General features: G+C 41.6%; 2 protein-coding genes across 3 annotated transcripts; one reads left to right on the forward strand and one right to left on the reverse strand.

Moving 5' to 3' along the window:
• Positions 1–31: 31 nt before the first annotated feature.
• Positions 32–15588, reverse strand: phtf1 (putative homeodomain transcription factor 1). Of its 2 annotated transcripts, none has more exons than XM_048255180.1 (17): positions 15206–15588; positions 14674–14787; positions 14507–14563; positions 14333–14402; positions 14047–14205; positions 13055–13235; positions 12575–12692; positions 11780–11986; positions 9583–9816; positions 8790–8918; positions 7813–8082; positions 6803–6934; positions 6393–6479; positions 3693–3848; positions 3158–3253; positions 2198–2323; positions 32–785 (listed from the first exon to the last, which is right to left on the reverse strand). In XM_048255180.1, exons 2-17 carry the CDS (start codon positions 14701–14703, stop codon positions 765–767), a joined length of 2073 nt encoding a protein of 690 aa, XP_048111137.1. In that variant the 5' UTR covers positions 14704–14787; positions 15206–15588; the 3' UTR covers positions 32–764. The 2 variants fall into 2 exon arrangements, with proteins under 2 accessions (XP_048111137.1, XP_048111136.1); XM_048255179.1 differs by having other exon boundaries at positions 9556–9816.
• Positions 15589–17907: 2319 nt separating this feature from the next.
• Positions 17908–19005, forward strand: LOC125302150. The gene is made up of 4 exons (XM_048255182.1): positions 17908–18018; positions 18175–18319; positions 18525–18633; positions 18740–19005. The coding sequence occupies exons 1-4, from the start codon at positions 17940–17942 to the stop codon at positions 18863–18865; spliced, it is 459 nt and encodes a 152-aa protein (XP_048111139.1). The 5' UTR covers positions 17908–17939; the 3' UTR covers positions 18866–19005.
• Positions 19006–19256: the final 251 nt, after the last annotated feature.

Below are 19256 nucleotides of genomic sequence, written 5' to 3' on the forward strand. Positions count from 1 at the left end.
CTTATTTCCACCAGTAAATCAAATATAAACATTTCCATTGTATCCAAATAGCCTTTATTGTAGTATGCAGTAACAAGGGTATGGTTGATCTCAGCACTTTCACCTCCAAGTCCAGTAAGGTTTTTTTTTAGTATGGAGAAAAGAAAAATGTTCTTTAAAGATTTCACTAAGATTTCATGTACTCACATTTAGTGGCATAATTTGCAGTCCTCTGCAGAAATGAAAGGACTGATATGAAATGTACACTATTTTCTGAGAAATATTCATTACCTCATATATTATAAAAAAGCTTTTACAAATAATCTAATTGGTCACTCCCAGTCCATTCTACCATAAGTGTCATTCACATCACATCACACAACCACCCATCCATAAAGAGCAACAGACAGAATATTCTCTCTCAAAGTTTAGAAGGCACTTAAGTGGTTATGAGGAAAGACAGGCTTTTTTCTCTCTTTTTTGTTTCTGTGTGGAATTGCAGAAGCCTGGTGAACTAATCGCACAGGGGTTGGGTTTAAGGGGTTAGGATCCACAGGTCAGACGAGAGCAAGTCTGATTTAATGCCTCACGTGTGCATAAATGAATAGGAAAGTTCAAAAAGCCTCCTGGTCACTCCGACAGAGGCAGAGCGATGAAGAGGTTTTGGTCAGTAGATTTGCACATGATCGCCAAGAGGGCTGACCGGAAGATCGGTCAGACGGAAGGTGCATAACCTGAGGCTGTTTAGTCTTCAGGGTCCAAATGCTCAAAGGTTTGGTTTCACATCAGGGCTTTATCTTCCATAACTGCAAAGAAAGAAGAATGGTTGCCTTAGTGTGTGCATTATTCCTCTGGTTTAAAGCACCATTTCATTTCATTTATTTATTTATTCTTTATAACAAGGTAACAAACCATAGCACTGCACTGGATTGGTGGTTTGCTCAATAAGCTGACTATCTATGACACAAAAAAAGTGTCTTTCTTCAGCATATTGTCAGTATTTAACATGTCAAAACTTGCCACTGAATTCTGGAACGCAAAAAAAGGAGGAAAAAAAAAGCACGCATGCAGACCAATGGTAGCTGACGTGCTGTGCAAGATGTACAAAATATGTGCATCCTTTATGATAGATGTTAGTTTAAATTAACACCCAGTCTGGCAGGTCAATCAAATCATTTTTGCAATACACTTGTAGTAGTGGGCCACTCTTAAAGGAGAATTCCGGTGTGATATTATATATGAAGTGCATTGAAACATGATACCGAGTGTGAACGTATGTCTCATAGCCCATCTCGGCTTGTCCCCTGCACTCCAAAATCTGGGCTAGTTAGCCCGATGCTACCAACAGCTTTTTCAATAGTGGTGCTTCGGCATCGGGCTAACCATGCAAAATAAATCACTGTTTTACACCCATTCACGAGGCTCAATGTATCTCCACACTTCATTGGTAGACTTCCGAGGGCCCTGACATTTAAAAGCGAGACATTGAGAACTTTGAAAAAGCACTGGTAGTTTATTTACAAGGCGATTTATACAGACAGTATCTTCCACGAAGTTTAGCGTTTGCAGCCATCTTGAATTTAGTCCGCGATAAGTCGAGCAGCGAGTAAGAATGAACAGGTATGATAAGGGATCAGATTCCAAAAATAATTCAGTGGAAATGCATGGATTCCAGTTGCTGCTACTGTTAGAAACTGGAATCCATGCATCCAGTTGTAAAGAACTGTATGCCAAATACATCCAACAGCTTCCTTGTTCTTTGTTCTAATTTTAAGGTCAAAAGGTGAGAGGCGACCATCTTTAACTTCAAAGCCTTCTCACAGCCTATCAAACTAAAAGTACCTACAAAATAAAGCACCCTAAATCTAACAAAATACACCAGTACTTCAATAGCACACAGATTTGAAGTTGTATTCCTAATGTATCAGACCAAGCTCTACATTCAAAGAAGATGAAATAGTTGTCTTTACAAACCATAAAAAATGTAAGTACCCAGGGGGTGATAGAGGAGCAAATCTACAGTTGTTGTTCTGTTGTATTTCAAAAACATGACTAATTGTTATGTAAGGCTGAGATCAGACATTTCTAGATTCCCATACTTTAGGTTCATATAACATACGTGATATACATATAATGCCAAAGAAAACTATGATCTCAGCAGGTTGGCTAAGCAAGTGTCTACAGGGTAGAGTGAGTGTTCCGAGGTGACAAGACTCACTCTGATGTTGAAGCCCAGCAGGTCACTGACCACTGCAGAAATGGCTGACAGAATGACCACGCGGGTGATGTTGTAGATGAGAGGGTTCACCGTCAGGCCCAGAAGCCGGAATGGAGTGTCCAGCTCCTGTAAAGATATCAAGGCGTAACCAGCATGTGTTGATATGGAGCTCTTGCATTAAGTACATAGAACACAATTATACATGTGTACAGTTGTGGCTGAAATTGTTGGTACCCATGACCTGAGATTTCTGACACTGGGCTGTATGTTTCTCTCCAGGCCAAGGTATGTTCTAGTCTTGACATTTCATTATGCCCTGTATATAGGCCAGGCCATATGCAGAAAAGCAGCACCAAACATAACCAAGCCTCGTCCATTTCAAAATAGGTATGGTGTTCATGGACATTTTTTTTTTTTTATCTGTGAACGCTGAACTGCTCTGACTTGCCAAAAAACTCCAGTTGACACATTAACTGCATAACCCCACTATCAATAGCTTTGCAGTATTGTACTTTCCCAACTATTAGCTACAGTTTATACATTGATTTTGCAAAATTTCTTCAGCTATGAGGTTAATACACAGGGGCAGTTAATATGGTATTAATACAGTTTTGTTTTTTTAACTTGTATAAAACACTGTCCTGCGGTTCATACACAATACAGCTAATACACAGGAAATTACTGTATTGCACAAGAACATTACAGAGAAAAAAACATACTACTGTTCAAAAGTTGGGGTCACAAATTGTCTTTCTTTCCATAAAATGTGCTTGAATGGGAAATGTAGCAATATGCACAGGAAACAACGTCACTGACCAGGTTAGAAATAAAAACAATGCACTAAAACAATGTGTCCTTCAAACTTTGCTTTTGTCAAATAATTCTCCATTCTGCAAATGGCATTTGTGATCCTAAACATTTGAACATGTAGTGTACACTAACATTTAGCTATGAACTTACTTTCATAAGCTTTGTGGCCAGCTTCAGAACATTATTAACAATGTTCAGCTCTTCTTTCTTGTTTGGCTTCTTCTCCATCCTAAGATACAAATTTATCTGTGGATAATAATGAAATCAAGAGAGTGTGAGTAAAAAGACAAATCACTATGCTGTAACATGTGGCTGATAAAACACGTGGGGCCCCAATTCAAGTGCTAGGCAATGTCTACGAGCAAGGTTCTCAGGCATGAACCAACAGGATCAAGCACCAATATTTGTGCTTAGGATCTTTCCCATGGTATTCAATTTGTACATAGATTTTGCATAGTTACTAAGCAAGCTAGCCTTTAGAATTTGCATTGCATTTAAATTTGGGCCCATGATTGAACAACTGAGGATGTGTTTGAGGACAGGTGTGTTTCTGGATGTCTAAAAATATGTCAGTGTTTGTTTATATGGGTTTTTTTTGTTTACCTACGTGGGATTGTGTTTACACAGCAAGCAAATCTGTGGATTTTATGTTTGTGTCAGTGTCAGTGTGTGTGTGTGTTCTTGCCTGTTCAGTGAGCAGCACCGATGCGTTGCTGTACTTGCGGTTGGTCTCTGCGCCCAGCGATGCCAGGCGCAGCAGGAAGAAGATGAGAGATGAGCCCCATATCAGTAGCTCCCAGTTGGTCTCCGAGTCCAGGAATGTGTGGTGGCTATGAAGAAGCTGCGCGCGCACACACACACACACACACACAGGGATTAAAGTGAAAAAAAATCGTTTGACTGAACTTTTTTCAGGCCATAAATCATACGTTGTTCATATCTACCTATAGAGATAGCACCCCTTTTGCGGTCGCGACCTATTGGTTTTTAATGTACAAAAAGATACAAACAGCAAAGTAAGTAAAGGGAGTATTCGCCTTATTCACACGGCGGCCATTGTTTAAACCAAAACGAGGCTACAGGCTACACTTACTATAAAATTAATGCCACCTACAGGTGAATGCATAGAACATAACAATCCTATGGTTTGTGTACCCTGTAGCCTCGTTTTAGCCGCCAATGGCCACCATGTGAATAAGGCGAATTGAGAGTGTTCTTGATTGAGATTGAGTTTTCCTGATGAACAAAAATATATTTTAGTACCATCCCTGACCATTGCTGATTAGCCATTGCTGTTCTTTTCTACTGCAGCAATATTGTAGAAAGGCTTTAACACACTCTTATTTAATTACTTCAGGCCAAAAGTGTTTAAAGGGGAGATTTTTTTCTTGTTAATATGCAATTCTACACCAAGTAAAATCTATAAAATCAAGTTTGCAAGACTTCCCATTTCCTCATCAAAGTAACGAATCAGAACATTCTAGATATTGTTCATATTTCCATTTGTTGCCTCATCCGCATTTAATGAAAACATGGTAATTTTGAGTTTTACAGACAACTCCGTTTTCCAATGAGCAGCAATACTGTGTGTGGTCATGCAGGAGGTCTGCGCATTTGATAACGACAATCTGAGAGCGGTGCTTTTGTCTTCAGCAACAGATTGTATAAGGTTGACAAAAGGGTTGCGATATGGTGAGGGACAGGTGGGTGTTCGCTATGAAAGAACATCGTAGCCTACTTTCTAAACGTAAAAGCGGTCAGCCATAGATAAGCGTAGCCTACCTCTGTCGTGGTGGCTAGTTGCACCAGGTGGGGAAGATGTCCTGAAGTGCGAGCGTTAACCTTATGGCGGTCTTCTGATTGGTGGCGTGCTAAAGCGTTTTCCTATTGCATCCATAAACAAATTTCTTGCAGCGAACAGCAAGAAAAAAGCAAACCCGGGCTTTAATTTCTTTACACCATGGCTTGTTGGTTCTCCCCGTTTCCAACAGCTGCCCATCTCCATTTATTTTTTTTAACTTTTGACACCAGCCTTCCTTTAGCAATAATGCATCCATGACAGCTAGTGGCCTTGCCAAATAGGCATACACAAATCATGGCAGCTAATATCACGAGGGTTCTGGTAGGCCTACTGGTTATGGTTTTTTGTGCTATAAATGAATAATATTTTATAGCAAAGTTTTAAGTTGACTATTTTAATTGTATGGTTATTTTTGTCAACATACACTCACAACCTACTGTCGTTAAAAAAGTGAGGCCTAAGCAAAATAGGCTACAAAGGCTGTCTGTCGCGTCACAAACAGACTGACCCCTTACTCAACAGTTAGCGATGATGACAGTGATATTATTATTTTGTTTTATGCTAACACGCTCAGTCAAAACCTTCCGTCGCAAATTGTGAAAAACATTGTTGTACATGTCATAACAGGCGGGATAATAAATTGCATAGGCTACGGTTTATATTAAGGTAAAGCTTTACACATAATGTTAGTTGCATTGATTAAAACTGTAACAATAATAGTAGCCTACATCGGGTGGCATAGAAGGCTATCTGTTTAAGTCATAGGTGACACCCAAAATGAATGACCTCCCTGACAAGAGTTCGCGATAGTAAGAAATTGTCTACATTGATGCATGGAAAGAACACAGCGCTTCTTCTCGAATTAAGCACATAGAGCTCACAATATCATATCAAAAAAAAAAAAAGTTAAGCGGATTGGCCAACCTCATCAGCTGTCTAATGTGTCACTATAATCCAACTTTTAGACCGTTATAGTCCTCCATATGTGTTCTTTGGAAAAGCAAAAGGTGATAGCCCCCCTCCTATTTTTTTTCTCATCGGATCTGCATCGATCTCAAATATGACATTTCTAAAATCAAATTGACGGAAATCCGTCCTATGACGGAGAACTTTAATCCTTGCACACACACAGCTGCTAACTAAAAGTCTGGAGATGCACACTTCAACAGGTTGTATTTTTCAATGTTTACATACATCAATTGCATTCAGATAGTCCGTTTTGCATTCCACTAAGTACCTTGCTTGAAGAATTATATTGAAATTAAGCAGCTACATTTCCTAAGGGTAGAACGTCTCTGGTTTACAGTATTCTATTTTGTTCTGGTTCAGCATCAGCTTTTAAAAAATAATGTACGTACGGTCTACAAGAAGTTTTTAAAAACTACAACAGGAGCATAATAAAGTCTAAGCTGTAACATTCTTGGAGCAAACCAGGGGTGTGTCTTTCTAATTTCCTAACATGTAAAATGGAGTGATTGTAGATTGCTTGTTAGGGTAGCAAACAATGAGTAGTGGAACTCAGTGACAATGGCAGAGAATGCCGAGGCCTTGGGTGTCTGTTCTAATGCGTGGGACATGGCTGACCTGAGCACAACAGATGAAGGCAATGGACAGAGCAAGGAAGAAGATGGAGGACACAATGACGTCCACCGAACGCTGGGGTCCTCGCCTCTGTGACGGATGGACCACAAGTCAGGGTGGGAGTGAGACAAAACCAACCAACAACACACACAGACACACACACAAACTACAAATCCACCCAAACACAGTACTAATAATTAACAATGTACACACACACAATAAATGGACTAACATTTCCGCAAACACCATGACAAGTACACACACACACACACACACACACACACACACACACAATAAATGGACTAACATTTCCGCAAACACCATGACAAGCACACACACACACACACACACACACACACACACACTACTAATACTTAACAATGCACACACACACACACACTTTCAGCCTTTACCTTTAGGAATGAGCGTAATGACAGCCACATCTTGATGTTCTGCACCTTCTTCAATCTGAAATGGGGGATCTCAGACTTCTTGGCCTTGCGCGCTGATGTCAAGTGGCTGAAGAGCTTAGCAAAGAGAAGTCTCTGTGGAGCACACAAGTCCAATAATCAGGACAAATTGACACTAGAAGCCCAAAAGAATGAGTCAGAGAATCAAATAATTTCTATTACTAGAAAAGCATCTAAAATTTGAGGTCTCAATAACTGATGCTTACCGGTAATTAATGATGTTTGTGTAAAATGCCATTCACCTATCGTTTTAAAAGGTCATCTTGCCAGTTTGCTCAGTGCTTTAGTCTACGTCTTTTTCCCGTATCTGTAAATATCTGCCCTTCCCTCTGAGCATATTCCTCTTTTATCCCACCTCTTTATAAGTCCTCTGACCTCACGGACACTTAACCTTGCATGTGCATGCGTGCTCCAGCCTTTCTGTAGACACATGCTGCCTTTCACCCATTTCCTGGGATGACCTAACTAATCTTCACATAATACCTTAACCCCCACCCTCACCTTACCTCTGTGTAAAGGGGCTCAGTGTGTGAGTGTGAGTGTGTGTGCGCATAAGCATGTGTGTGAGGCCAGTGAGGCAGACACACTTCAGTCAGTGTGTATGTGTGTGTGTCAGTGTGTGTGTATATAAGCATACGTGACCATATGTGACCCCTTCCTCTCAGTGTGTTTGTAGGTCCTCTTGGAGATGCAGGTCATGAAGAAGAGGCGGTGAAGTAGACGCGCTCCAGCGTACATGCATGTGTGTGCTTGTGCGTGCGTGTGTGTGTGTATATACGTATAGGCCCAGGTGTGAGCCCACCGCCACCCCCGCCTCCCCCTACCTGTTTGTAGCTACTAGCAACATAGGTCTTGAAGAAGAGGAGGCCAGTGAGGCAGACGCGCTCCAGTGTGTATGTGAGTGCGTGAGTGCTTGCGTGCGTGCGTGTCCATATGTAACCCCTTTCCCCCACCTGTTTGTAGGTCCTCTCAGCAACACAGGTCATGAAGAAGAAGAAGCCGGTGAGGCAGACTCGCTCCAACGTGCTGATGAGGAAGAAGGCGTATGCGCGGGCGCTAGGTGGCCCCAGGGCAGTGGCCAGCAGCTCGGCAGCGTCCATCGAGCCCAGCCGCGCCACCTGTAGACGCTGGGTCACACGGAAGCAGAAGGGCAGCAGCGCCAACATGGCCGTTACCAGCCCACCCAGCACCAGGTAGCCCATGCCCTGCTCCACCACCTTCACCTGGGCACACACACACACACACACACACACACACACCCACACACACAGGCATGCACACACACACACCCACCCACCCACACACACACACAAAGGCATGCACACACATACACACACACAGGTAAGATACACTTTAACACTTTATCAGCTACATCGATGTCAACAATACATTACATATTACATGATTTTCAACGGTCATATGAAACATTTAATGCCATCAAACCATTTCAGCCATTCATACTGACAGCTACACTTCTGAGGGGAACTGTATATCTGGAGAAAAATTCCCTAGTAAATCTTTTCTGACAAAATTCTGGGAACAAACACACACACACACACACACACACACACACACACACACACACACACACACACACACACACACACACACACACACACACACACACACCTCTATCACAGTCAGCTTTATTACTCAGCACAAAAAGTTGTAGATGAATATGCTATCTAAAAGTGCATTGTGATGTTATTACTAAGAGATAGAACATGCTATAATCTACGAAATGTAAACACAGTCAAATCCATTTAATTGAATGCTTACAGTTATTGCAACGCGTACCTCACAAAATGACAGACAAGATAAAGGACATTGTGAAAATATATACGGCTAAAACACAGCCCTGACACTGACGTTAGTGTAAGTGTGTTTGACGTGGTCGTCCATCCGGGGGGAGGGGGACCAGCGGACGTACCCGTGTGAGGATGATGCCACTGATCTCCAGCACGGACATGTCGGCCTTTTTGCACTCTCCCTGCTCCCAGAAGATGGCGCTCACGCGGTCTTTGGATGGGTGGCACGCCTGCAGCCATGACAGATGAGTCTGAGGGAGACCAGACGAGTATGAGCAGTGTGGGAATGATCTACACTGGACAAATTCGACACCTGGAGGGCAGACAGAATGTCATCTTCTTTTCCCCTCTATTCCAATTTAGTCTCATGTTTACAGGGCACAAATACAGCCTTTATAAGAGTCTTACTCTCTAACTAACGCATTATTTCATCTTTTCGCTTTGTTTTAGTTAGTTCAGAGGTGCTCAACCTTTTTTGGAGCTAAGGCATGCCAAAAGTCAAATCAAAATGACAAGACACACTTGTGGTTACTGATTATGATCAGTCTCACACATTATCAACAGCTGTTGTGTTCGACAAGGAAAAGTTGAGAGTCCTCACTCCTCAGATTTCTCTCTAGAAATTATATTTTGTTGCTAAATCTAAGAATTGCATCATATCCTAACAACCATAGGTAGTAAACTATTGTGGCGAGCTCATCTAGAAGGAGTCACGTAAAACTGAGAATGGTACCCTACTAACAGCTTTAAAAAAAGTTGTTAATCTCTGACTATCCAAAACTGTTTTCAATTAAAAAGTTGTGTCAATAGATGCATTTGAAAATACCTTTATAGGTCATTTCATGAGCCTGTACAAAAACACATTGGGTACCTCAAAATTCTACACACCTCCACATTGGAGGTCGTAGCGGTCACCTGTGGGAAGGTCTCCTCGTCGCTGCTGAGCCCATTGGCCGGAGGCAGGTGGCTGTGGCGCCCATCCTCCTCGCTGTCACTACTTCCTGAAGAGGCGGAGTCAGGGCCCTGCAGAAGCTCCTCCCACAGCATGTCGTCCGTGTCTGACGCCGCCTGCGAGCCCACTGAGGTGATGAGATGCTCCACGTCTCGTGGCTTCACACCCGTAACCATGGTTACAGTCTTGCCTTCATCCTGCTCAAGAAAGAGACAATAGCCGTTTTTAGATAGAGACTGCACAACATTCACAGGAAGAGGAGACGTCTTTATGCCACATCGTGTGTCTAAAAATGAGGTGAATCATTGGTCACTTCATACCACCAGTGTTTACAAACAAGCCGGCACATTGAGGAGGAGTCAGGACCAAATAGCAAAATGAAGCGTGACGTGCAACATTGGGCGTGAGGAGTAGCCTAACACATGGGAACTGTGCATGATTTTCACAACACATATAGCTTTGACATACATAGCTGGGGATTTTGCCATCATTAATTTCACCCCCATAACTTTTGACAACTGAAAATAAAATGTGATACAATAAACAGAAAGTCTTTTCAATGTGCTTAATCGCACATGTAGGCTAGCCTGTTCAAATGAATCAAATGAATGTATGAAAATAAAGTTGTGGGTCACGTTAGTGAAGGAGAGTAACGTTGCTATTCTCCGAAGATTAGTCAGATGTAGGCTACAGTTAAGTTATGTTGGCCATTCATCTACAAATTTCTTTCTTATGGATGCCAAAACCTGCGTATTATACTATGACAGTTTGTAAGGGTAAAGCCTGTTATTGCAAGGTTTGCTTTGCCAGGTTCATAGGCTACAACATTGAATTTAGTCACACCTGTGTGATGGTAGAATATGGCCAGGCTATCTCTATCTCTAACTAGCTCATACCGAGAAGAATGCATGACGGAAATAACACTGGACTAACAATGGATAAGCGTGGATAACTTGTAGACCATAAAGGTAAGAGTTCATTGTCATGGGGCAGCCGTGGCCCACTGGTTAGCACTCTGGACTTGTAACCGGAGGGTTGCCGGTTCGAGCCCCGACCAGTGGGCCGCGGCTGAAGTGCCCTTGAGCAAGGCACCTAACCCCTCACTGCTCCCCGTTTCACTAATTCACCGATTGGGTTAAATGCAGAGACCAAATTTCCCTCACGGGATCAAAAAAGTATATATACTTATACTATACGATTACATTTCGCTGTGTTTGCTTGTTTGGCTGCATAGCATGCTAGTTTGTTTGTTAAACAGTGACATTAAGCTATGTTCGCTAATGTCCAGCTTCTAGATGTTATGTGGCTAACAGTAGTGTGATAATGTAAAAGCTTGCTAGGACAGACGCTCAAGGAGTTCATGCTTTGTTTTATCGCTGGATTTTATGATAGCCTATATGGCAACCTATTGCATTCCGACCCAGTCAACTCTAGCAGGCGTTAAATGACTGGAAGCTTTGTGGATTTAAAGATTGTCGTAATGTGCTGCCTCTGCTATTGCTGCTTTTGATCAGTTAGATTTTAAATCTCCTGTGGTGGGTTGTACATATGTAGCATCATCAAAACGCCCACACAGATTCCCCCATTCTGCCTTGATGCATTTACACTGGTGCCGGAATGAATTATTTAGCCTTTATGTCTAGCCCTTTTGGTGGGAAAATTGGCAGACCACGTCGACCCGCCATTCCGCTCGGCGTGTCTAAAAACGTCCAGCGTTCCACATGGTTTCCTCATAAAGGTGCACAAAAAGGTGGGATATTACTCAGTGTAAAAGACGAGTACCATGTCCCCTCATAACAGCAAAACAGGATGCCCTAAGGCCATTCACACTAATTTACTTTCAATGTAACAAGATATTTGAGGAAACCATCTCTCTGATATTCCTTATTTACTGAATGACAGTAATATCTTCCAGTGCTGAATATGGGCACTGACACAGTACACGGAAAGCACACATTTTTATCAGAATGTGAGCTCTATGCATAGTGTCCCCCTCACTTTTGCACAGCTCTCACATTCTCCTCTACTGCACTCACATTCTGCTCTACCTCTCAAGTGAGAAAGCACTTCAAACCTCCGTCATAACTGGCACCACAGAGAGATACAGGCAATTTACAGCCAGGCAAAGGTCACCCCCAAGAGACACAGTAGAACCCTCACCTGAGGCTGGAGCCGAGGGGGCGAGGGGCTCTTCGCCGGGCTCCTGATCCTCTTCCTGAGTATGGAGGCCGGCTTGGGTCCCAGCGCTGTGGCGGGCCGGTCTCTGGCAGGCTGGTGGAAGTGTGCGGCCACCTCGCAGCCCTCCTTCTCCTCCTCGTCACTGGAGATCTCCTCCGAGGGCCCGTACTTGGACTTCCTCAGAGGGCTCTGTGACGTCACCGCAAAACAACAAGCACATCAGAGGGAGCGGAGCCATCTCTGTATGCAAACACAACATTTACATGCACAGGCTCTGTTTGTAAACAGAGAAGGCTAAAACAGGCGTCTTTGAAGAAAATTGGAAAAAACTAAACTTAATTGGATAAAAAATTGGATAAACTAGACTGAGTAAATGTTATCAGTACAAGGGAGAACATTTAGTAACGGGTCTGTGCCAACTCAACCGGTTATTTCACAATGATAACATTGTGCAAGCAGAAATGAGACCCAAGATAAAATGGACAAGTTCAAACAAAATACCTCCCTGCTAGTATCAACACTCCGGGCCAACTCTATTAATTGTGAGCTTTTGGCAGAACATTTTGTAACGGCGCATCACAGCACACTGAAGTGTTCCAGCAGATAATACACTTCCTAGTTACCCATGTTTTAAACCACTGCAGATACAGTACAGCTTGTAGTTTAACAAATGTTTACATCAACGACTTCATCACAAATACACCATCCATCAATCTGGCATGATGAAATGAAAAGCTAGTGGCAAAGTCCAATAGATCAGCAGGCGGGCAGGCCTACCCGTCTCTTCTCATTCTTCAAGAGTCTCGGTTTCTCCTCCAGCTGCCTGGACATCTGTCTGGAGTCTGCACCATTCCCATGGTCCTCGGCTTTCTTTGGTGCCTTGCTCTTCCTCTGTCTGCAGAACATCAAGAATCAATCAACATTGTGCTGAGAGCAGAGATCTGTAATACCAATAGTTCTGTACTAATCGAGTTAATGTCAGAAACCTGCCAACTTAGGCCACAATTTATGTGCTGTTATGTTAACTGAAACTGTCAAACTGTCACTGAACTGCACCACTTTAAGTTTACATTCATTTCAACATTGCCTGTCAAGTAAGGAGGTAAATCTGCCCTGTGGGGAGTTGACTCAAACCTAAATCAAAACTGAATCACATCAAACATACCTGAATCACAATGAACGGAGTCAAACTGAACTAAAGCAGACTGAAGTGAATCAAACTGTACTTCAGTAAAGCTGAATGCTAGCTGGTCCTACCTCTTCCTCCTGACGGGGCTGGAGGCTCTGCTGGGGGGCGGGCTGGGCTGCAGGCTGCGGCAGGACTCGGTGGACACGATCTGGCAGTGCACCGTGCCCAGCAACAGCATCAAACACACGGGCCCCACCACCTCACTGGCACTGGCCACCGGCACCTGCAAGTACAACACCGCAGCTGCCACTGCAGGGAGGGCCAGCACAGGGGCAAAAGACACACACACCGAACTGAGTTTAGCCAAACAAGCTTTTTCCTTACCGTAATTTAAAAAAATAAATAAATAAATAAAAATAAAAAATAAATAAATAAAAAAAAAAATGTTCAATAAGATTACATTTGCATATGCTATGAGTCTTACGATACTGATTCTGTCATATTGGACAATTCAATTTATTTCTGAATATATTCCCTGCATCCAGAATTGGCCTATCAAGCTCTACTGGCATGCATAATGTAGGAGGCAGTAGAGTATCTAAATATAGCCTAGCTGTGCCAACTGCAGTATCATACACATTGCTACAACAAGTAGGCTTATGTTGCACAGCCATAAACAAAGCAAGTGCATAAACAGGACTTTTACCATTTCAGTAAAACACTCCCAGTCAGACTAAGTAAATGTTCATTGAATGATGAAATTAGCAGCAAAATCTCATGATAGATGAAATGCCCTTATTTTGAATTCTATTTCTCTCTGTTTAGCACTATGGCTCTAATGACCCATGGCATAGCTGGATCAGATCATAGCACAAGTTGGAAGTGTTGCTCAATCAAACTTGTTTTGATTGGCCTGCACCAATCACTGACTAATTTCCACAAATAAAAATTCACAGTTGACACAAACAGTCATCAAAAACAGAAATGTCACTGTGAATCACCCAGAATTGTCCAGATAAACAAAAAAGATTATATTTTTGTGTATCAGATCCCTCTGATCACAAAACATACCTACTGTAAGCCCTCTAACACACAAGCGAAGCCCAGCAGAGGCACTGACCTTGCAGGAGGTACAAGATGAGGATCCATGTGGAGATGCATTTGGAGGTGACCTGGATCCACCACTGGAAGAAGAACGGGAAGAGCAGAACCCTCACAAGGCCCTTCCGAGTCAGGGCCGTCCAAGGACTCTCCGGCTTGGCCTTACTGAACGTGGAGCCTGGGGGGGCACGAGACCGTTCTCAGCTCACAACAAGCACATGATGCCATCTTGCTCTGTGGTGACTCGTTATGGGAAGCTGCTGAGTCTATGTTGGCCACAGAGGTGCTGGAATACAGCCACTTACCTCTCACGAGATCGACATCAATGAGATCGGGCTTGATATGTCCTGTTTTCTTCGGTTTGCTGTGAATATCCTGTTAATAAGTTGAAATTAGTTCCTCCTTCTATAGGTGAAATAAAGATCTGTGTTTCATTGAAATTCAACTCGCTAACATCTCTCCAACCACACATGACTCACCTTGAGTTCAGCTTGTTCCAGAGATTTCTCCCATATTTGTTGGTCATAGGCACCAATCTGCATCAGGAAACAGAGCAGCAAATTAACCTACAGCAAATTAACTGACCATGCAAGACAAGAGCAACACCATTAATTCACAGTGCAAGCACAGTCTCCTGATACATCACCTTCTCCTGATACCACGCTATCCTTGCCATTCTTGTAATCTGATGTGGCCGAGGGTTTGCAGTCAGGTCATTTCACAGACACCACAGCAGAAGGTATCTGACTGCGACACAAGTCTTCACAAAACAGAGAGGAGGAGGTGGCACAGAAATGCATGGAGAAAAAGCAGACACAGCAATTTGCTGTAAGGTGAACAGATCATAACACTATATAGGCTACCATTAGCATGATGAATCAAGGGAAAACTGCAACCAGGGTCTAAATAAAATAAAACAAATGATGATAGTTGAAAAAAAAAGGCTTATTTGAAAGGATTCTTGGTTTCAGATAACAAAATGGGCTACAAAATGTGTCACAACACATGACCTAAATCACAGGAAAGTCTCGGTTCATTTGTCTTCTCCTTTTCTCTCGTTTGTTCTCATGTGGCAGTTTTGTGATGCCATTTACAAATGTCATTGTAACATATAACTTAAACAGACGCACTGTTCACAAAGCCTGGCTAACCAACTTGCTTCAGCTAATGTCACTCACCTCTTGTCAGCCCATACTTGGACAGAATAAGTTACATACACTCAGACAGCCAGTGTTTATGCTAGCTATGACAGAGGAAGTTTGATTGCTGCCCGCCACTTCAAGTCAAGTCTAGTCAGGTTCCTTGTAGTTAGCAATCGGTAGCTAGCGTTAGTTAGCTTGGTTGCTATTCAAATAAGTAAACGCTGGAATTGTAAGCTAATTTGCATTTGCAAACTGGTTCGCGACGTACGTGAACTAACTTACGGCTATATCTTACTAATTTAATGTTACAGGCATATGTTGCCAGACTAGAGACTACCGAAAACAATCGTAAAACAACTTCAGGAGCAATTTCTATCGTACGGCTGTCAACGATGCTCCTGTTTCAGCATATCAACAATTAGTTGCAGCACTTCCTTTTTCCGCTTTTGAGACAAGGTGGGCGTGTTCACAACTATTATATGGACCACTGACCTATAAATAGTGAGATGGCATAGTGAAATTGTTACCGAGTGGATAAAAGCACCACATTTTACATGAGGCTTCTTTAGGACCTACTGAATAATTTGAAAATGTCCTCATAGAGCACAAAATACTTTTGATCTGACACAGGTGAATAGAGTAGCCTAAACATTTTAGCTAATAGATATCACCATGAAACTTGCCCGGTTTTCGATATTAGCCTACACATTTTCTGAAATCTTATGTTTGAATATGCAAATTAGGCATTATCTGTGTAAAAATGCAGTAATTTACATGCAATTCTAGAAACAGATGGATATTGGATAAAGTCAGGTTAAAAAGTATTTGTTTTATGTTAACATATTATAACCTACAAAGTTTGGTAACACTTCGGGGGTCAAAGGTGAAATTGCTAATGTTTATTTTGACGCTCAGGAGGATTTAGGCTAGCACCCAGTTGTGAAAAAAGGTGTTGAGCGTGTTTGCCCAGTTTTTAATTTTTTTGTGCTCTGTGTGGAAGTTTTCAAAATCTCTCTTGGGCTCCCAGGCTAAAATCATAGAAAGTCCTAAAAAAGTCCTAAAATGTGGTGCTTTTATCCACCAGGTAATGGTATTGTTGAATATGTGCACTAAGCCCCACTAAAAAACACTAAACAGCAGGATCATGTATCATTTTTACACCCATATTCACTCTGCCTAAGCCAACAATGTAAAGAAAATAATTGTAAAGAAATACCTTAATGGAGGCCTACAGGTGGTAGGCTGCAGGCAGTCATGTCTGCTAAAATGTTAATATGTGTTGGGTAATATGTTGGATCCATGTAGGGTACTGTGATAGAACTTTGAAGTCTCTTTCTGAAAACCAAACTTTAACCTCAAGGAAATTGCATAGACAGCAACCTGTCATACCATTATTGTGTGTGTCACATAACGACCTTTCAGCTGCAGCTGTGCAGGCTAATGCTGTTATAATCATACATACCAGCATTGGTTTATTGCCTGGAGTTTAGTAGTAATCTATTTGGTTGTGCTTTTTTCAGACTTGTCAGTGCTGATATGGTGCCTAGCTCTGATCAGGGTGGAAGTGCTGCGGTGTGACTGGAGACGATCGATGGTGGCATGGATGTCAAGTAATCTGAGGCTGGTGACCTGCTTCACAGTCCCTCGGACATCAGCCAGGGTGTCCTCAGGTGGGGTTTCTTAAGGTCCACAGTCCACAGTTACTTGTGCACATAACACTGACATAATTTCAAAGTGAAGCATGCATGAGAAGAGAGTTTTTGTCATCTAAACCACCTACACTTATAGGAGCATGCAAGTAGGCTATGCTGAACTCAATACATCATACATTCTTGATAAATGCCTTTTAAGGCTGTTTGATTTAGTTTATGTCAGGATTGGTGATTGAAAACAAAATAAAAGTATAACATTAGCTTGCAGGTTCTTGCATAACACTGGATTTTCCCAGTGCAGTGCTTCCTTGTTTTCCTCTTGGTTTCAATCATCTCACATGGACTGGAATGGCTAAGGGTATTCCAGGAAATCAGCAAGTTAAGACAGGCTTTTAACTGAATGCAGATGTCACAAAGCAGACTTTATTTCTACCATAGCCTATTATGATCTTAGATCAGATTTCTACATGCTTTTAATGCATTACATTTGGTTTCTTCCATCCTTACTACTCACATTTAAAAATAAGCAGTTGTTGCCCATATATAACAAAAAATCAGAAAATAAAGGCAAGATTAATTGCCAACCCATCTAGAATTTAAATGAAATCTGTGTTAATAATGCATCTTAAGTTAAATATGTGTTAGACTTTGTTAGATACTTTTTCTTCATATTAAAAACTAAATTACAATAATGTTTCTTGACTATTATTACTGTATGTGATTTCACTATACAGGAGTTTCCCAGAGCATTGCCCTAATGACTCATGACTCAGGATAAATCGTAATTTTAACCCTCTCATTTCTGGTTTAGGGAAATAAAATGTTCTGGGGTAGTTAGGAATAAGTGTTACAGATTTTGACTGATACATCTATTTTTACCTGAAAATAATGCTATAACGTTATAGTGTTATAACATGATATTTGCCTTTCTCATATTTTTTTGTTTTTCATTGCTGTTGTCCAAGAGAAGTTGCACAATGTAGCCTCCACCACACCCACCTCCCTCCCACTCCCCCACCTCTGGCAGAGCCTGTGCAGAATCTTTTTTTTTAGTTAAGCAGTATAAAAATGCCGCCCTTCAGTCTTTAAAAGAGTAAAGCAACAGCCTATCTTCAGTCATGTTCTCCTTCAAAACTGGTGTTACATTGGCCGTCCTGGCCATGCTTGTGGTAGCTGTTCATTGTGGAATTGGAGAAGGTATGACTGAATTACTTGATATTTATTTTTCAGTTGCAATTTCAGCTAATTTTTAAATGTGCAAGTATTATAGCAATGCTGCATTGACATACCACTGCATGTAAGACATGCAGGGTATTAATTACATGGGTATTAATTTATGTTGTCCTTTTTAAGGAACAAATTCCTACAACTATGACTTGCACAAGATGTCCGACCTTACGAAGCTGTACAATTCCAAGGTTTATGTGGCTGACAGAATGAGACGACCTTTAAAAGGCACAACCTTCCAAATTGGACTAATCAGCCATTCTGGAGTCAGGTATAACAACAAAAATACAAATGTTTTTTGGGGAAATGTGTTCTAAACAACAATTTGAAGATATACATGAAAGTCTGTTCATCTCATTCAACAGACAAATACTGTATGTCTGTACTGTGTCCTTTCCAGATACAGGTAAATAATATAAAACAATGTTATATGTTGCACTGGTATGTTGTGAGTAAAATAGCCCCTGGCTTTATAGGGTAACTCTGAAGGATGGCACCAAGTGGCTGGTGCACAAGGGGGATGCGTTTGGCATCAGCAGCCAGACTGTTGTGGTCGATGCTCGCCACATGAGCAACACCTGGAAGGTATTTTCACTTATAGTTGTCAGTTGTGCCCCTTTCGTGACTTCCAAAATAGTACCCAAACATTTGGGTAATTTTTTCTTTAAAAAGTGCTCTGTTTTGTTCACAGATTATTGAGACCAAAAATTTCCAAGGCTCCAAGACTGTGTCGGATTTTGTGAAAGCAGGAGGCACTGATTACAGCCTTATTTTTGACAACTGTCATGATGCATCTGGGCGAATGTTCGACCAGTAAAATTTGCTTTGGTTTCAGATTTCAAAGTTTTGGAATAAATCTATTCATGATACAATTACTGACAGTAAGTGTAATTTCCTGTAATATTGGATTTCACCTTGAGAAGTGTAATTTTGCTATTAAAACTGAAAAAAAAAACATTTGTTTGCTTATTTTTTTTGCTTACAGTAAAGCCTTTCATTTAATATGTTACGTTTAACACTTTTTTTTGCTCTGAACTGTACTCAAACAAAGATTAGTTTACTCAGATCATACAGTGTTCTTTTTCAGAATTGGTAGCAGAAGTATTGGGCTCTGCAAGATTTTATAAATACATGCAATCATCCATACCACTTTCTATCTAATACATTATTGTGGAATTGGACTAATAGTAAAAAGAAATGATGCAAGG

The sequence above is a fragment of the Alosa alosa genome, chromosome 10 (genome assembly GCF_017589495.1).
Source record: "Alosa alosa isolate M-15738 ecotype Scorff River chromosome 10, AALO_Geno_1.1, whole genome shotgun sequence".
Lineage (NCBI taxonomy): Eukaryota > Metazoa > Chordata > Actinopteri > Clupeiformes > Clupeidae > Alosa > Alosa alosa.